A 19,440-nucleotide genomic window follows, 5' to 3' on the forward strand; every position below is an offset into this window, starting at 1 on the left:
TAAATTCCTGGAAAACAGCAGGAGCATTACATAGGCCAAAGGGCATTACAAGATACTCATAATGCCCGCTCCTGGTGTTAAATGCTGTTTTCCATTCGTGGCCCTCCTTGATCCTAACGAGATTGTGCTCTACTCTCAAATCAAATTTAGTAAAGACCGTAGCTCCCCTGAGGCGGTCAAAGAGTTCTGTAATGAGCGGAAAAGGGTAAGCATTCTTAATGGTAAGACGATTAAGACCCCTATAATCGATGCATGGTCTTAGCTCGCCACCCTTTTTCTTCACAAAGAAGAAGCCAGCCCCTGCAGGAGAGCAGGATTTGCGGATGATCCCCCGCGACAGAGCATCGGAAACATACTCCTCCATAGCACAATTCTCTGCAACAGAGGGTAAACCCGGCCCCCGACAGGACCTTAGGTGTGAGCGTTTCCCGGCCGTGAAGGACAAGACTTCAGAAGGTGGCCCTGTAACCCACAATAGAGGCAGAGCTCCTCCCGCCTCCTAAAGGCCCTCTCCGCCGCAGAGAGATGTGTGAATCCCAACAGCATCGGCTCAGCAGTACCTGGTGACTCGGGACCAGGAGACATGGGAGGAGAGGGAGGCATGGTTGGGAATGAACATGTAGGAGACAACGGTACAGGAGGCTTCCGCAAGCGCTCCTTGAAAGAAGGCCTCTCACTTAGTCTGATGTCAATTAGGATAAAAAAAAGACACCAATGCCTCGAGATCTTCTGGTAAATCTCTGGCAGCAACTTCATCTTTAATCGCATCAGAGAGCCCATGAAAGAAGACGGCAACAAGGGCTTCATTGTTCAAGCCTACCTCTGCTGCAAGCGTACGGAACTCAATGGCATACTGAGCAACATATTTTGTACCTTGCTGAAAGGACATGAGTCATTTAGCAGCAGAGGAGGAGCAAGCTGGAACATCAAATACCCTTCGAAAGGAGGCCACAAATTCAGGGTAATTTGAAATCACAGGTTTATTAGTCTCCCACAAGGGATTAGCCCATGCAAGAGCTGTGTCAGAGTAACAAGATGAGAAATCCCACCTTAGCTCTGTCAGAGGGAAACGCCTGAGGTAACATCTCAAAGTAAATGCCCACCTGGTTCAAAAACCCTCTGCACTGATTAGGATCGCCTCCATATCGCTGAGGTAGAGGTGCAGAACCGGACAAGCTCCTGGTAGGACTAGGTGCATCAGTAGAAACAGGAGCAGCCATAACTTGCGGGACACTTTGGTCCAAATGTGCAGTGCAAGTCAGCAGGGTTTGCAGAGCTAGTGCAAATTGATCCAAGCGGTGATCCTGTTCATCCATCCTAGAAATGATGGCAGGTAAAGGTGGATTATTAGCACCATCAGGATTCATGACCCTTGCGTAATATCAGGGTGCCAGGAATCAGACTGAGACAAGAAGTGCAAAAATAATCACACCTTTATTAATAGCAAAAAAATAATAAAAAGTCCATAAGTCAAATAACAAGCCAGGAGTCTAAACTAGAGCTGGTAGTCAGACAAGCCGAGTAAGGAGCCAAAGCGAGTAGTCAGACAAGCCGGAGTCAGGAACAAGCCAGGAATCAGGAACCAGGAGGGAGGTCAGACAGCCAGGAAATACACAGGATCTCTCACAAACAGGTCTGAGACAATGCAAGGGTAAAGCCTACTGAACAAAGGCCCTTTAAATAATAAATGATGACATCACAATTCTGAGACTGCATCCTGTCTCACATGGATGATGTAAACCAGTCTGGCTATAAAAGGAAGTACAGGAAGTGAGCAGCATCTCCCAGAATGCACCAAAGTCAGCAAGAGAGGTGAGTAAAATGGCTGCCAGCAACACATGGCAAACAAGTCAGGAAAAAACCCTGACAGCAGGTTACCATCTATCTGTTGCTCTTCCCTTCTGAGGGCTCATTTTAGTTTTCCCACCAACCAAAAGTCCTTAAAAGTACACTTTTTTTAGCTCTGCATTTTCCTGGAACTAAAAAAACAACAACAACTATGTCAGACGTTCTAAGTTCTAGTTTTTCCCTGGGGCTGCAGAGGATCTTGGTCTGCCAGTTGGTCGACCTTTTTTTTTTTTTTTTTCATGGAGCACAGAGAAGCCAACACACCACAGCACTTTTCCAAATCTTAAAGCAAGGGGGTTCTTAAATGGACATGAATTACAAGAACTAAAAGATGCTTAGTTTTGTTTTTTCAGACACACAAATGGAGATTGGCATCTCTAAAACATTGTCGCTCTGAGTGTACTTAGAAGCTAATTTGTAATTACGCAATCATGAACTTGACTAAAAGGCAGCCCTGGTCTAGACTAAGCTAGGCGCATACATGGAGGTGTTAATCACAGTTTAGCACAACAGCCGTTAACAAGCATTTTGTATTGTATCAGTCTGATCAAAATACTAGTCACCATTATGTCCCTTTAAATGTCACAACTCTCTGCCATGTAGAGAGTTAGGGTTAGAAAATACCAAAACTACTTTTATAATTTTAGCATAAGCTCTTACAAGCTGTGAGATATTGTTTAACCCTTTTGGATACCAGAGACCTGAACCCTAATATTTATCCTAATCACAATCTGCCATTTATAACTCTCACACTGATCTCATCTGATGGGCAGAAGGTCTCTGTATAACCAAGATCTGCACATGAGATTCCAGCCTGAAACTTGTGACTAGAAAAATGCATTTAGATACCATGTCAGAACCAACACACGACACAGTATGGTACAAACAGATTAAATGCATGAAAGTGAAAAAGTAAAAAATATTTTGTGAAGTTACACATGCCTGTCCCCTTTGCTTTGTACACACATCAGAACATGTTATGTCAGTGTACTTTTAGCTATTATTTCTCAACCTAATATATTATACCAGAAATTACTTATGTCCAAAAACACTTTTTCTAACAAGGTAAAAAAGTGAATATTTCTAATAGTTTCTCCAGGCACCAACCCCATAAAAATATATCTTCTTTCCCTACCATGCAAAGCACAATGCATTACTATGCAATGTGCTGCAGATCTCTGGCAGTTAAGTACGATGTGTCAATCTTAAAATAGATGGACAAGTTGAGCTATTTATAGTATCTAGTGTCATTGGATTTCGGTATCAGTTTTCTCTAATCTCAGAGCTGTTTGATGTCACAATCAGACCTCTGAAAGTTAAAGGGACAGTCAAAGTCAAACTGTTATTGTTTAAAAGGTAGATAATGCCTTTTCTACCCATTCCCCAGCTTTGCACAACCAACATTATTATATTAATATACTTTATAACATTTAAAGCTCTACATCTCTGGCTGTTTCTAAGCCAATACAGAAAGCCTCTTATCACACGCTTTTTTTATTAGCTTTTCACAAGAGACTGCTAGTTCATGTGAGTCATATAGAAAACATTGTGCTCTCTCTTGTGGAGTTGTGCTGCGTGCAGGACACAGCACTATGTGCTCGATTTATCACGCTATGACGGACAGGGGCGTACATTTGCGCCCCTTGTCGCCGCAGCTCTCCTTTGGTGGACAGAATTCCGCTGGTGGAATTTAACAGTGCACGCAAGCGCTATTTTGCTCTTGCGTGCAATGCCGCCCCCTGCCGGGGCACAGGCAATCACGCGCGGGCAGGAGCTGTCAATCACCCCTATCGGACGAGACCGGGGAGATTTAAAATCTCTACCAAAGAGGTGGAGAAGAGTTAGAGAAGCAGCAGTCTCATGACCGCTGCTCTATAAATACAGACTGCAGGTTCTCTTGCGAGGACCTGCAGTCGTAATATGGTGAAGCCTTTGATAAATTGAGCCCTAAATTGGCTAAATTGCAAGTCAATAGATAACAAATAGCCATGTAATGAGGGGCAGTCTGCAGAGGTTTATATACAAGGTAATCACAGAGGTAAAAAGTGTATTAATACAACTGTGTTGGTTATGCAAAACTAGGGAATGTGTAATGAAGGGATAATATCTCTTTTTAAACAATAACAATTTTGGAGTAGACTATCCCTTTAATTCAAGAAAGTTAGCAAGAGATTTTACAGAAAAAGCAGCTTAGATCAGGCTTGAAAGTCAGCAAATATTTCAGTGAAGGCACAGCACCACAGGCTTACTGAGCACAGCGCCACATAAAGTGACTTTACACATTTTTATTCTAACAAAGGTTTGTCCCTTTTCCTGTAGTTTAATTGTGAAAAAAAATGTGGGTTTTCCAATTTCTGTTATAAATGGAAGCACAGACTCCAGACTTACACTGCTATATCCCACAGAGTCAGTGGTTGCACACTAGAGACTTCTTATGACTGCTAGATAGCCCTGAATACATAATTCTATCATTAGCCTGAGCTAAGCAGATCTTTTTACATTCGTTGTTTGAAGATTGAAACCATAAGTGTAACGTTTTAGTGTCCATAAGGAAATGGGAGCTTGTATGCTAGAGCCAATCAGGGTGTGCAACCAATTGCTGCGAGGAATATAACAGTCTTAAATTCTGCACTTCCCAAGGAATTGGAAATCCATCAGTTCTCAGAGTGTAAATGAAGGAAAAGGGGACAACATAAATAATGAAAGGTATAATGTAAAGTTGTTGTTTTTTTACTACATAAACATTTTATAGTATAATCTTAATGTGTTTAATGTCCCTTTAATATTTTATATCAATGATAGCAAACTGGCAGCCACACTAGTTATGCAGCCTACAGGAAGAAGCACAGTAAAGAAAGTACAAATTTGAGATTTTGTGACTTCTGGTTGGTAAACAAACAAGGTGGTCAAAAACTCAAGAGTTCCTGGGGAAATGGTGGCGATACCCTGAAGCTTTTACCTAAACCTGGCACTTGCCACCCTTAAAGGGCCATTATAGATATTGCCATGCTCTAATTTGTTACTAGTTACCCTGCGCCTCTATGTGTTGTGGTTAAACAAGTCGCGTGACAGACAAGCGCTGCTAATTGGATTAGCAGACATTTTAGTTCGGGACGAGCAGGACCCTTTGCAGGGGTTAAACACATAATAGGCAATGGTCACTAAATACATATAACAAATTACAGCATATACCTTTTTTGACTAATGGCTTAAGGGCACAAATGATTTAACTGCATTAGGCCATCAGTGCTTTATATAATCATTCTGCCTTGCTACTTCTAACATCTCACAAATTGCCTAATACCATAAGGCACTCGGGTGTATCCTGATAAACAGGCTCAGAGCTGCAAGGCAATGCAGCCAACAATACAAATTATCAGATACAACTCTTATTCCTGATGCATAAAGGCTAAGCAGAGAAAGCTTTTAGATCACATCACTTTCTATTTGAACACAAATACCATCTGGAAAGTTTTAGATTTAAGTATACAATTCTCGGAGAACTATATAAATAAAAAATGCAATATTTGTTTAATATCCGTAAGTGTAATTGTAGTTAAATACACAGAATAAATGTGACATGTTGCCAACTAGGGCAAAAGTCATTGCGCATCGGTACTAGCAGTAACAGTTTTATTGTGGCAGTCAGACTCCAGCTAATGAGAGAATAGGCTATATTTGTATTGGCGTTTTATACACCAAACTAGATCAAATTCTTAGACCCTTGCCAGATCCAACAAAGCAAATACATTCATTTCCAGAAGGACTTAACATTCAATCACAACTTGGCAATACAGGAAAGTAGGTTAAGAATAAAATGCCAATATCTGGTACAATATCCACCTGTGTTTTAGAGAATAAGGTTTCTTTATTTCACACAGCAGTACATGGTCATTGGTATATACACCTTATTAATCTCATTATACGTAAAGGGACACTCTGTATAACAATAGATGCTGCTGTCTTGGAATAATTGCATTATTGTTTCTTTAATTTAACCAATTTAAAAAATGTGAATAAAACAGAACCAATTCTTAGTCTGGAGCAAGTTCTTATTTGTTTTTTTGTATGTGGCAATAAAACTGTCTACAGGATAAACATTGCAGACACTAGGATACAAGTTAGTAATGCTCAAACTGTGCACAAGCTCTGCAGACACCAGGTTATGGTGCCCACTGTGCAAGAGGTCACAAACAGACCTAATACATACAGAGAGAAGAGCACTCACAGGAACGAACAACCAGCTCAATACCATTGTTTGCCTGTTCTATGGCAATTTACCACCTGGGTGCAGCTTCTTTTTAGTCCAGTAATACTTTTTACAGAGTAGAATTTTCCTGTAGTATATCAGTCTGATCCCGCATATAACGGTCAGTCCAGCACCAAAATACCAGGCAATACTTCTCTGAACAAGGAACACGGCAACCTCAGACAATCATTTCAGACTTCATTGGGGCTCGTCAGTGAGGTGTAACCGTATTACTCTTAGCAAGGAGTCCACGTCTGGTTTCTCCTTAGGAAGACTAAATTACACACAGAGAGAAGCGCACTCACAGGAACAAACAACCAGCTCAAAACTAGGGATGCACTGAAATTTCGTCCGGAGAAATGTTTAGGTCGAAAATGGCATTTTCAGTTTGTTTTTTTATTTTGCCTGTTATTTTTTTGTAAAATTTTGGTGCAGCATATTTCAAATGTGATGCTAGCCTGGAGCTGTTTGATTTCATTACTTGACTCACTGTTTTGCATATAATAGTTTTCTAGGACTATACTTTATTTGGATAATTGGTAAACAATAATCTGTTTAATCTGATTCTGTTACATAGAACTGAATGCAGAATGCATATTGATATTAAATTAATATCAACAATATTATTCTTCATTCAGTCCTATATAACAAACAGTTTAACAGATTTTATTTATATTGTTTTTTTAAGTTATTTTCTGTCCAATTTTGGAGTGTTAATTTCAATAAGTGTTTTAATGTATTTTATTGGCTTGTAGTTTTTCCATTTCAGATTCATTAAAAAGTCCTATTAATAAAATTATAGAAAACATTATTTTAAAATCATTTGTTTTAAAATTAGTTATTTTTGGTTTTCAGCCAAGGGCATCCTGAATTTTCGGTTTCGGTCCAGAATTTTCATTTCGGTGCATTCCTACTCAAAACCATTGTTAGCTTGTTCTATGGCGATTATAAGAAGATGCACCCAGGTGGGGTTTCCATGTTCCTCGTTCACAGAGGAATTGCCTGGTATTTTGGACTAACCGTAATAGGCGGGATCAGACTGATATACTACAGGAAAGTTCTACTCTGTGAATAGCTTTACTGGGCTAAAAAGCTGCACCCAGGTGGTAAATCGCCATAGAACAGGCTAACAATGGTACTGAGCTGGTTGTTCATTCCTGTGAGTGCGCTTCTCTCTGTTTGTATCATATACAGACCTGACAGATTTCAGATTCTGTGATTTTCATACAAACACCATGAGATTTATTTTTTAGCAAAAGAGAAAGTGGAAGATTTATGAGATGTAATAGTGCTGATATGTATATACGGTACCCTCCAAATGACAAATGAACATTATGTAACTCACTCATTTTTGTACAGTTGCAGCCACAGACACGTGGAATGTATATAATGTATGTAGGGAATGTGTTACCCAGAATGACACATGTTCTTAATCTCACACACAATTAACCCAATAAGATTCTGTTTTTCTCCTATTCCCTGTAACACCTTTCTTAGAAGCTCCATGTCTAGGCTTATTCTAACCTCTAGCACTATATGTAAGTGCCCCTATATGTACCATCAACAGCAGATACCTCTGTGCCCACTCTTCAAACCACTGGTTGATTTTGCCCCCCCCCATTTCTCTCCCCAGCACTGAGTGGCATCTCTGTGCCCCTCTCTCTCTGCCCCTGCACCGGGTGGCGTCTCTCTGCCCCAGCACCGGGTGGCGTCTCTCTGCCCCTCTCTCTGCCCCAGCACCGGGTGGCGTCTCTGTGCCCCTCTCTCTCTGCCCCAGCACCGGGTGGCATCTCTGTGCCCCTCTCTCTCTCTGCCCCAGCACCGGGTGGCGTCTCTGTGCCCCTCTCTCTCTCTGCCCCAGCACCGGGTGGCGTCTCTGTGCCCCTCTCTCTCTCTGCCCCAGCACCGGGTGGCGTCTCTGTGCCCCTCTCTCTCTCTGCCCCAGCACCGGGTGGCGTCTCTGTGACCCTCTCTCTCTCTGCCCCAGCACCGGGTGGCGTCTCTGTGACCCTCTCTCTCTGCGCTAGCACCGGGTGGCGTCTCTGTGCCCCTCTCTCTCTGCCCCAGCACCGGGTGGCGTCTCTGTGCCCCTCTCTCTCTGCCCCAGCACCAGGTGACGTCTCTGTGCCCCTCTCTCTCTGCCCCAGCACCGGGTGGCGTCTCTGTGCCCCTCTCTCTCTGCCCCAGCACCGGGTGGCGTGTCTGTGCCCCTCTCTCTCTGCCCCAGCACCGGGTGGCGTGTCTGTTCCACTCTCTCTCTGCCCCAGCACTGGGTGGTGTCTCTATTCCCCTCTCTCTATGCCCCAGCACTGCATGGTGTCTCTATTCCCATCTCTCTCTGCCCCAGCACTGGGTGGTGTCTCTATTCCCCTCTCTCTCTGCCCCAGCACTGGGTGGTGTCTCTATTCCCCTCTCTCTCTGCCCCAGCACTGGGTGGTGTCTCTATTCCCCTCTCTCTCTGCCCCAGCACTGGGTGGTGTCTCTGTGCCCCTCTCTCTCTGCCCCAGCACTGGGTGGTGTCTCTGTGCCCCTCTCTCTCTGCCCCAGCACTGGGTGTCTCTGTGCCCCCTCTCTCTCTGCCCCAGCACTGGGTGTCTCTGTGTCCCCTCTCTCTCTGCCCCAGCACTGGGTGTCTCTGTGTCCCCTCTCTCTCTGCCCCAGCACTGGGTGTCTCTGTGTCCCCTCTCTCTCTGCCCCAGCACTGGGTGTCTCTGTGTCCCCTCTCTCTCTGCCCCAGCACTGGGTGTCTCTGTGTCCCCTCTCTCTCTGCCCCAGCACTGGGTGTCTCTGTGTCCCCTCTCTCTCTGCCCCAGCACTGGGTGTCTCTGTGCCCCCTCTATCTCTGCCCCAGCACTGGGTGTCTCTGTGCCCCCTCTATCTCTGCCCCAGCACTAGGTGTCTCTGTGCCCCTGTCTCTCTGCCTCAGCACTGGGTGTCTCTGTGTCCCCTCTCTCTCTGCCCCAGCACTGGGTGTCTCTGTGCCCCCTCTATCTCTGCCCCAGCACTAGGTGTCTCTGTGCCCCCTCTATCTCTGCCCCAGCACTAGGTGTCTCAGTGCCCCCTCTATCTCTGCCCCAGCACTAGGTGTCTCAATGCCCCTCTCTCTCTGCCCCAGCACTGGGTGTCTCAATGCCCCTCTCTCTCTGCCCCAGCACTGGGTGTCTCTGTGCCCCCTCTCTCACTGCCTCAGCACTGGGTGTCTCAGTGCCCCTGTCTCTCTTCCCCAGCACTAGGTGTCTCTGTGCCCTCTCTTTCCCCAGTACTGGGTGTCTGTCACCACACTATATACATACGGTGCAGGTAGGTGTGTATTGGGTGCATCATGTACTCACCCTGTGTGTTCTCTTTCTCACCATCCACTATAACACCATGCGCCGGCTCCAGCTTGTGCACGCGCGTTAAACCCCCGAGACGTCACGCAAGGAGGAGTCAGACTTCTATCTCAGTACAACAACATGACCACCCCGCCCCCCTACAGCCGTAAAGTGCCGCCCATCGCGCGGTGGGCGTGGTCTATGTCAGTCGGGGTCGCGGCCCCTCCTCTGGTGTTGTGATCACGTGACGGGTGGCCCTGACAGAGGGGAGTAAGATGGCGCCTTGCGGAGGTTGCGGGACGTGTTGCTGTTGCGGAGAACGGGAAAGTCGCACGCCGGAAGAGCTGGTGAGAGGGGCAGTGTGTGCGGGATCTAACGGGCAGCTCTGCTTTACTGCTGAATGGGTTTATTATGCCAGTTTCCTTTATACTGTACCTTATTGTCCCACCCTACCCCCTCTGTGCCAGTCATAACCCCACTCTGCTCCCTGTATACCAACCATTGTGCCAGTCATAACCCCACTCTGCTCCCTGTATACCAGCCATTGTGCCAGTTATGACCCCACTCTGCTCCCTGTATACCAACCATTGTGCCAGTCATAACCCCACTCTACTCTCTGTATACCAGCCATTGTGTCAGTCATAACCCCACTCTGCTCCCTGTATACCAGCCATTGTGTCAGTCATAACCTCACTCTACTCCCTGTATACCAGCCATTGTGTCAGTCATAACCCCACTCTGCTCCCTGTATACCAGCCATTGTGTCAGTCATAACCCCACTCTGCTCCCTGTATACCAACCATTGTGCCAGTCATAACCCCACTCTGCTCCCTGTATACCAGCCATTGTCAGTCATAACCCCACTATGCTCCCTCTATACCAGACATTGTGCCCTTTGTGCCAGTCATAACCAAACTCTGCTCGCTGTATACCAGCCATTGTGCCAGTTATGACCCCACTCTGCTCCCTCTGTATACCAACCATTGGCCAGTCATAACCCCACTCTGCTCCCTGTATACCATCCATTGTGCCAGTTATAACCCCACTCTGCTCCCTGTATACCAGCCATTGTGCCAGTTTTAACCCCACTCTGCTCCCTGTATACCAACCATTGTACCCTTTGTGCCAGTCATAACCCAACTCTGCTCCCTGTATACCAGCCATTCTGCCAGTTATATTCCCATTCTGCTCCCTGTATACCAATCGTTGTGCCAGTCATAACCACACTCTGCTTCTTGTATACCAGCTATTGTGCCAGTTATAACCCTACTCTGCTCCCTGTATACTAGCCATTGTGCCAGTCATAACCACACTCTGCTCCCTGTATACCAGCTATTGTGCCAGTCATAACCCCACTCTGCTCCCTGTATACCAACCATTGTACCCTTTGTGCCAGTCATAACCCCCACTCTGCTCCCTGTATACCAGCCATTGTGCCAGTCATAACCCCATTCTACTCCCTGTATAACAGCGATTGTGCCAGTCATAACCCCATTCTACTCCTTGTATAACAGCGATTGTGCCAGTCATAACCCCACTCTGCTCCCTGTATACTAGCTATTGTGCCAGTTATAACCCAACTCTGCTCCCTGTATACTAGCTATTGTGCCAGTTATAACCCCACTCTGCTCCCTGTATACTAGCTATTGTGCCAGTTATAACCCCACTCTGCTCCCTGTATACTAGCTATTGTGCCAGTTATAACCCCACTCTGCTCCCTGTATACCAGCCATTGTGCCAGTCATAACCCCACTCTGCTCCCTGTATACTAGCTATTGTGCCAGTCATAACCCCACTCTGCTCCCTGTATACCAGCTATTGTGCCAGTCATAACCCCACTCTGCTCTATGTATACCAGCCATTGTGCCAGTCATAACCCCACTCTGCTCCCTGTATACCAGCCATTGTGCCAGTCATAACCCCACTCTGCTCCCTGTATACTAGCTATTGTGCCAGTCATAACCCCACTCTGCTCCCTGTATACCAGCTATTGTGCCAGTCATAACCCCACTCTGCTCTATGTATACCAGCCATTGTGCCAGTCATAACCCCACTCTGCTCCCTGTATAGCAGCCATTGTGCCAGTCATAACCCACCTCTGCTTCCTGTATACCAGCCATTGTGCCAGTTTTAACCCCTCTCTGCTCCCTGTATACCAGCCATTGTGCCAGTTTTAAGCCCACTCTGCTCCCTGTATACCAGTCATTGTGTCAGTCATAACCCCACTCTGCTCCTTGTATACCAGTCATTGTGCCAGTCATAACCCCACTCTGCTCCCAGTATACCAGCCATTGTGCCAGTCATAACCCCACTTTGCTCTCTGTATACCAGCCATTGTGTCAGTCATAACCCCACTCTGCTCCCTGTATACAAACCATTGTGCCAGTCATAACCCCACTCTTCTCACTTTATAGCAGCCATTTTGCCAGTCATTCCCTGCACATGTCAGCTGCATGTACTTTAGCTATTGCCACAATAATCCCATCTGGTAGCATGCCAGTCTGTTACACTCCAGGCCAGTCCCACACCTACCAGTCTTTGCCCCATGTATCCCAGATTCCTTTAAACACTGATTGCTCCTGTGGCAGCTGTTTCCAGGATGTCCCCATCTCTAGCAGTCATTGTTACTTTTCTGCCAATCCATGTATACCAGTCATCTCCATGCCAGCCCTTCCATGACACCTATGTCTAGCTTCTACAATCCATTAATTGTCCCCATGTATTCTGATTGTGACTTTCTTGCAGGACCCTGGGTGCCAGTTTTTCTATTTATAGACAGTTCCAATTTATAGACCATCTTGCCACTTCTATGCTATACATCTTCATTCCAGACAATGCCAACCTCTCGCATACCAGGCACCCTTGGCACTAGCCATCCAAATTCCAGTCTTCTCCCTATTCACACCAGCTGTTTGGGCCCTAGTCGCCACCCCATTCTCGCCCGCACCCTGCATTACACAATTCTTTTTCTTTCATGATTCAGATAGAGAATACAATTTTAAACAAGTTTCTTACGTTATCAAATGTGATTAATTCTCTTGGTATCTATTGTTGAAGGAACAGCAATGTACCACTTGAGGCAAGCAGTGCATATCAGCTGAGCCAATGACAATAGGCATATATGTGAAGCCACCAATCAGCAGCTAGCTCCCAGCTATGCATTGCTTTGCTTAATCTTACATAGGCATGCTTTCAATCAAAGGATACTAAGAGAACAAATTACGTTAGATAATATAAGTATATAATATAATGGAAGATTAATTTTGACTTTACTGTTCCCTTAAGTTGGGCATAATGGAGGCAGCATGCATGGTCTGTTTATTGTGTATTTGTCGATTATTGAATGATACTGTATCTTGTGGTCCTAGCATACACAAAGCTGGCTCAGGTTGTGGGTTTTGCCCGAGTCTTGCTTCTGGTACAAACCCCCATGTCTGTGGCTTTCCAGTGTTCTTGCTCGTTAATAATTTGCTATAAATTCTGTAACCCCTGGTTTATTGTTCTACATCTGTACCGTACAATGCACTAAGCGTACGTGTGACGGCTGTTAACATCCAGCTTGTGTACCATTATCCTTACAAATAGTTTACAAATGTATTATTTTACACATTCACATTTTAATGTGTTGTCTAAAAGCTATATTTAGTATACTAGACTGTAGTCTGTTACTCACAATCCAAACCAACTCACTACTTGACAAATTTGTATCTTTAGGCTGAGTTGGAGCCAGACCTTCTACTATACTACATTGCACAATATTCCAGAAGGAACATTTTAGGAGCTGTGTCTCTCTGGCTTGCAGACTTTGTCATGCCCAGTGGAAAGACCCTGGACAGAAACTTAGAATGGACTTTCAAGTCAAAATTAAAGTGTTTGTAAATTCTAGCGTGTTTGAAACGCTAGGATTTACCATTGGGACAAATAAAGGGGACTTTCAGTCATGAAGCTTAAAATACTTCATGCTGAAAGCTCTTTTATTTGTTTGCAGCGTTTGCCTCACTGAGCTGCTAAGTCAGCCCACGGCAGAACACTATTTGGCGAGGTGAAGTTTCCCCCTCTAAGCCAATAGCTGTGCGGGAAATCTGGTGTAAGTATTTTATACTTCATGACTGAAAGTCCCCTTTATTTGTTCCTATGGTAAATCCTAGCCTTTCAGAAACGCTAGGATTTATCATCATATTAAAGTTTCCAATATACTTCCATTACCAAAAGGTGCACATTATTTTTATATGCACACTTTCTGAGGCTCCAGCTCCTACTGAGCATATGCAAAAGTGCACAGTATGTACATAACGGCTTTAAAAGCCCAGTGAATAGAACGGCATTAAAAGGTTAATATAACTAATTTTTCATGGAAAGTATGTTTGTGGTGGTGGGAATGCAAACTGCATTTTATGTCCCTTTGATAGCATGGGCACATGTATGGGTAGCATGTGACTAGTAAATGAGTGGGTCTATGTGACTAGTATAGCTGATAAAACTCAGTGGGTGTGTGTGACTAGTGTACCTGATAGCACTCAGTGGCTGTATGTGACTAGTGTACCTGATAGCACTCAGTGGCTGTATGTGACTAGTGTAGCTGATATAGCACTCAGTGGCTGTATGTGACTAGTGTAGCTGATATAGCACTCAGTGGCTGTATGTGACTAGTGTAGCTGATATAGCACTCAGTGGCTTTATGTGACTAGTGTAGCTGATAGCACTCAGTGGCTGTATGTGACTAGTGTAGCTGATATAGCACTCAGTGGCTGTATGTGACTAGTGTAGCTGATATAGCACTCAGTGGCTGTATGTGACTAGTGTAGCTGATATAGCACTCAGTGGCTGTATGTGACTAGTGTAGCTGATATAGCACTCAGTGGCTGTATGTGACTAGTGTAGCTGATATAGCACTCAGTGGCTGTGTGTGACTAGTGTAGCTGATATAGCACTCAGTGGCTGTGTGTGACTAGTGTAGCTGATAGCACTCAGTGGCTGTATGTGACTAGTGTAGCTGATATAGCACTCAGTGGCTGTATGTGACTAGTGTAGCTGATATAGCACTCAGTGGCTGTATGTGACTAGTGTAGCTGATATAGCACTCAGTGGCTGTATGTGACTAGTGTAGCTGATATAGCACTCAGTGGCTGCATGCGACTAGTGTAGCTGATATAGCACTCAGTGGCTGTGTGCGACTAGTGTAGCTGATATAGCACTCAGTGGCTGTATGTGACTAGTGTAGCTGATATAGCACTCAGTGGCTGTGTGTGACTAGTGTAGCTGATATAGCACTCAGTGGCTGCATGTGACTAGTGTAGCTGATAGCACTCAGTGGCTGCATGTGACTAGTGTAGCTGATAGCACTCAGTGGCTGCGTGTGACTAGTGTAGCTGATATAGCACTCAGTGGCTGTATGTGACTAGTGTAGCTGATATAGCACTCAGTGGCTGTGTGTGACTAGTGTAGCTGATATAGCACTCAGTGGCTGTATGTGACTAGTGTAGCTGATATAGCACTCAGTGGCTGTATGTGACTAGTGTAGCTGATATAGCACTCAGTGGCTGTATGTGACTAGTGTAGCTGATATAGCACTCAGTGGCTGTATGTGACTAGTGTAGCTGATATAGCACTCAGTGGCTGTATGTGACTAGTGTAGCTGATATAGCACTCAGTGGCTGCATGTGACTAGTGTAGCTGATAGCACTCAGTGGCTGTGTGTGACTAGTGTAGCTGATATAGCACTCAGTGGCTGTGTGTGACTAGTGTAGCTGATATAGCACTCAGTGGCTGTATGTGACTAGTGTAGCTGATATAGCACTCAGTGGCTGTATGTGACTAGTGTAGCTGATATAGCACTCAGTCGCTGTATGTGACTAGTGTAGCTGATATAGCACTCAGTCGCTGTATGTGACTAGTGTAGCTGATATAGCACTCAGTCGCTGTATGTGACTAGTGTAGCTGATATAGCACTCAGTGGCTGTATGTGACTAGTGTAGCTGATATAGCACTCAGTGGCTGTATGTGACTAGTGTAGCTGATATAGCACTCAGTGGCTGTGTGTGACTAGTGTAGCTGATATAGCACTCAGTGGCTGTGTGTGACTAGTGTAGCTGATAGCACTCAGTGGCTGTGTGTGACTAGTGTAGCTGATATAGCACTCAGTGGCTGTGTGTGACTAGTGTAGCTGATATAGCACTCAGTGGCTGTATGTGACTAGTGTAGCTGATATAGCACTCAGTGGCTGTATGTGACTAGTGTAGCTGATATAGCACTCAGTGGCTGTATGTGACTAGTGTAGCTGATATAGCACTCAGTGGCTGTATGCGGCTAGTGTAGCTGATATAGCACTCAGTGGCTGCATGCGACTAGTGTAGCTGATATAGCACTCAGTGGCTGTGTGCGACTAGTGTAGCTGATATAGCACTCAGTGGCTGTATGTGACTAGTGTAGCTGATATAGCACTCAGTGGCTGTATGTGACTAGTGTAGCTTATATAGCACTCAGTGGCTGTATGTGACTAGTGTAGCTTATATAGCACTCAGTGGCTGTATGTGACTTGTGTAGCTGATATAGCACTCAGTGGCTGTATGTGACTTGTGTAGCTGATATAGCACTCAGTGGCTGTATGTGACTAGTGTAGCTGATATAGCACTCAGTGGCTGTATGTGTCGTGTAGCTGATATAGCACTCAGTGGCTGTGTGTGACTTGTGTAGCTGATAACACTCAGTGGGTGTGTGTGATTAGTGTACCTGATAGCACTCAGTGGCTGTCTGTGACTAGTGTAGCTGATAGCACTCAGTGGCTGTCTGTGACTAGTGTAGCTGATAGCACTCAGTGGCTGTCTGTGACTAGTGTAGCTGATAGCACTCAGTGGCTGTATGTGACTAGTGTAGCTGATATAGCACTCAGTGGCTGTATGTGACTAGTGTAGCTGATATAGCACTCAGTGGCTGTATGTGACTAGTGTAGCTGATATAGCACTCAGTGGCTGTATGTGACTAGTGTAGCTGATATAGCACTCAGTGGCTGTATGTGACTAGTGTAGCTGATATAGCACTCAGTGGCTGTATGTGACTAGTGTAGCTGATATAGCACTCAGTGGCTGTATGTGACTAGTGTAGCTGATATAGCACTCAGTGGCTGTGTGTGACTAGTGTAGCTGATATAGCACTCAGTGGCTGTGTGTGACTAGTGTAGCTGATATAGCACTCAGTGGCTGTGTGTGACTAGTGTAGCTGATATAGCACTCAGTGGCTGTGTGTGACTAGTGTAGCTGATATAGCACTCAGTGGCTGTGTGTGACTAGTGTAGCTGATATAGCACTCAGTGGCTGTGTGTGACTAGTGTAGCTGATATAGCACTCAGTGGCTGTGTGTGACTAGTGTAGCTGATATAGCACTCAGTGGCTGTATGTGACTAGTGTAGCTGATATAGCACTCAGTGGCTGTATGTGACTAGTGTAGCTGATAGCACTCAGTGGCTGTATATGACTAGTGTAGCTGATATAGCACTCAGTGGCTGTATGTGACTAGTGTAGCTGATATAGCACTCAGTGGCTGTATGTGACTAGTGTAGCTGATATAGCACTCAGTGGCTGTATGAGACTAGTGTAGCTGATATAGCACTCAGTGGCTGTGTGTGACTAGTGTAGCTGATATAGCACTCAGTGGCTGTATGTGACTAGTGTAGCTGATATAGCACTCAGTGGCTGTATGTGACTAGTGTAGCTGATATAGCACTCAGTGGCTGTATGTGACTAGTGTAGCTGATATAGCACTCAGTGGCTGTATGTGACTAGTGTAGCTTATATAGCACTCAGTGGCTGTATGTGACTTGTGTAGCTGATATAGCACTCAGTGGCTGTATGTGACTTGTGTAGCTGATATAGCACTCAGTGGCTGTATGTGACTTGTGTAGCTGATATAGCACTCAGTGGCTGTATGTGACTTGTGTAGCTGATATAGCACTCAGTGGCTGTATGTGACTAGTGTAGCTGATATAGCACTCAGTGGCTGTATGTGACTAGTGTAGCTGATATACCACTCAGTGGCTGTATGTGACTAGTGTAGCTGATATACCACTCAGTGGCTGTATGTGACTAGTGTAGCTGATATACCACTCAGTGGCTGTATGTGTCGTGTAGCTGATATACCACTCAGTGGCTGTATGTGTCGTGTAGCTGATATAGCACTCAGTGGCTGTATGTGACTAGTGTAGCTGATATAGCACTCAGTGGCTGTATGTGACTAGTGTAGCTGATAGCACTCAGTGGCTGTATATGACTAGTGTAGCTGATATAGCACTCAGTGGCTGTATGTGACTAGTGTAGCTGATATAGCACTCAGTGGCTGTATGTGACTAGTGTAGCTGATATAGCACTCAGTGGCTGTATGTGACTAGTGTAGCTGATATAGCACTCAGTGGCTGTATGTGACTAGTGTAGCTGATATAGCACTCAGTGGCTGTATGTGACTAGTGTAGCTGATATAGCACTCAGTGGCTGTATGTGACTAGTGTAGCTGATATAGCACTCAGTGGCTGTATGTGACTAGTGTAGCTGATATAGCACTCAGTGGCTGTATGTGACTAGTGTAGCTGATATAGCACTCAGTGGCTGTGTGTGACTAGTGTAGCTGATATAGCACTCAGTGGCTGTGTGTGACTAGTGTAGCTGATATAGCACTCAGTGGCTGTGTGTGACTTGTGTAGCTGATATAGCACTCAGTGGCTGTATGTGACTTGTGTAGCTGATATAGCACTCAGTGGCTGTATGTGACTTGTGTAGCTGATATAGCACTCAGTGGCTGTATGTGACTAGTGTAGCTGATATACCACTCAGTGGCTGTATGTGACTAGTGTAGCTGATATACCACTCAGTGGCTGTATGTGACTAGTGTAGCTGATATAGCACTCAGTGGCTGTATGTGTCGTGTAGCTGATATAGCACTCAGTGGCTGTATGTGACTAGTGTAGCTGATATAGCACTCAGTGGCTGTATGTGACTAGTGTAGCTGATATAGCACTCAGTGGCTGTATGTGACTAGTGTAGCTGATATAGCACTCAGTGGCTGTATGTGACTAGTGTAGCTGATATAGCACTCAGTGGCTGTATGTGACTAGTGTGGCTGATATAGCACTCAGTGGCTGTATGTGACTAGTGTAGCTGATATAGCACTCAGTGGCTGTATGTGACTAGTGTAGCTGATGAAGCACTCAGTGGCTGTATGTGACTAGTGTAGCTGATGACACTCAGTGGGCACATGCGGCTGGTATCACTAATAGTACTGAGCGAACACACGTGGCTAGTTTCACTAATAGTACTGAGCGAACACACGTGGCTAGTATCACTAATAGTACTGAGCGAACACACGTGGCTAGTATCTATAATAGCAATAAGTGGACTCGTGTGGCTAGTATCGCTAATTACGCTGAGTGGACACGTGTGGCTAGTATCTCTAATAGCGCTGAATTGGCACACGTGGCTAGTATCTCTAATAGCACTGAATTGGCACCCGTGGCTAGTATCTTTAATAGCGATTAATTGGCACGTGTGGCTAGTATCTATAATAACGCTGAATTTGCACCCGTGGCTAGTATCTTTAATAGCGATGAATTGGCACGTGTGGCTAGTATCTATAATGACGCTGAATTGGCACGTGTGGCTAGTATCTATAATAACGCTGAATTGGCACCCGTGGCTAGTATTTTTAATAGCGATGAATTGGGACGTGTGGCTAGTATTGCTAATAGAAATAACTTATTCTGTGTCTACTTTTTCACAGACAATACTTGGAGAGACACATGAAGAGGACGAGGAGATCCTGCCCCGTAAAGATTATGAAGTAAGTTGCAGCTACTTAGTTTATCTGTAAAGGAAGTTGATATTGCTCTGTAAGCCGTTGTTATTTAGCACAGAGACTGATGTGACTATCCTCTTGTTTAATAAAGGACTCACATGTGTTTGTTTTTTTTAACCATGTGACAGTTAAGCAGACTTTTAATTAAAAATAATTATATAATATTAAAATAACTTGGGGTATGTGAAGCTG

General features: G+C 45.0%; 2 protein-coding genes across 2 annotated transcripts in view; one reads left to right on the top strand and one right to left on the bottom strand.

Annotated features, from left to right (window-relative positions):
• Positions 1 to 9,560, bottom strand: part of MTHFR (methylenetetrahydrofolate reductase) — a 109,480-nt gene extending 99,920 nt beyond the window's left edge. Inside the window, exon 1 of the mRNA XM_053691465.1 lies at positions 9,430 to 9,560. The gene's annotated coding sequence lies outside the window, so the exon portion shown is untranslated. The remainder of the gene's footprint in view (positions 1 to 9,429) is intronic.
• A 73-nt stretch (positions 9,561 to 9,633) lies between these two features.
• CLCN6 (chloride voltage-gated channel 6) overlaps positions 9,634 to 19,440 on the top strand; it is a 174,404-nt gene continuing 164,597 nt past the window's right edge. The window contains exons 1-2 of the mRNA XM_053691466.1: positions 9,634 to 9,758; positions 19,174 to 19,233. Of these exons, the coding sequence (XP_053547441.1) occupies positions 9,687 to 9,758; positions 19,174 to 19,233 (132 nt within the window). The 5' untranslated portion in view covers positions 9,634 to 9,686. The remainder of the gene's footprint in view (positions 9,759 to 19,173; positions 19,234 to 19,440) is intronic.

The sequence above is a fragment of the Bombina bombina genome, chromosome 8 (genome assembly GCF_027579735.1).
Source record: "Bombina bombina isolate aBomBom1 chromosome 8, aBomBom1.pri, whole genome shotgun sequence".
NCBI classification, from domain to species: domain Eukaryota; kingdom Metazoa; phylum Chordata; class Amphibia; order Anura; family Bombinatoridae; genus Bombina; species Bombina bombina.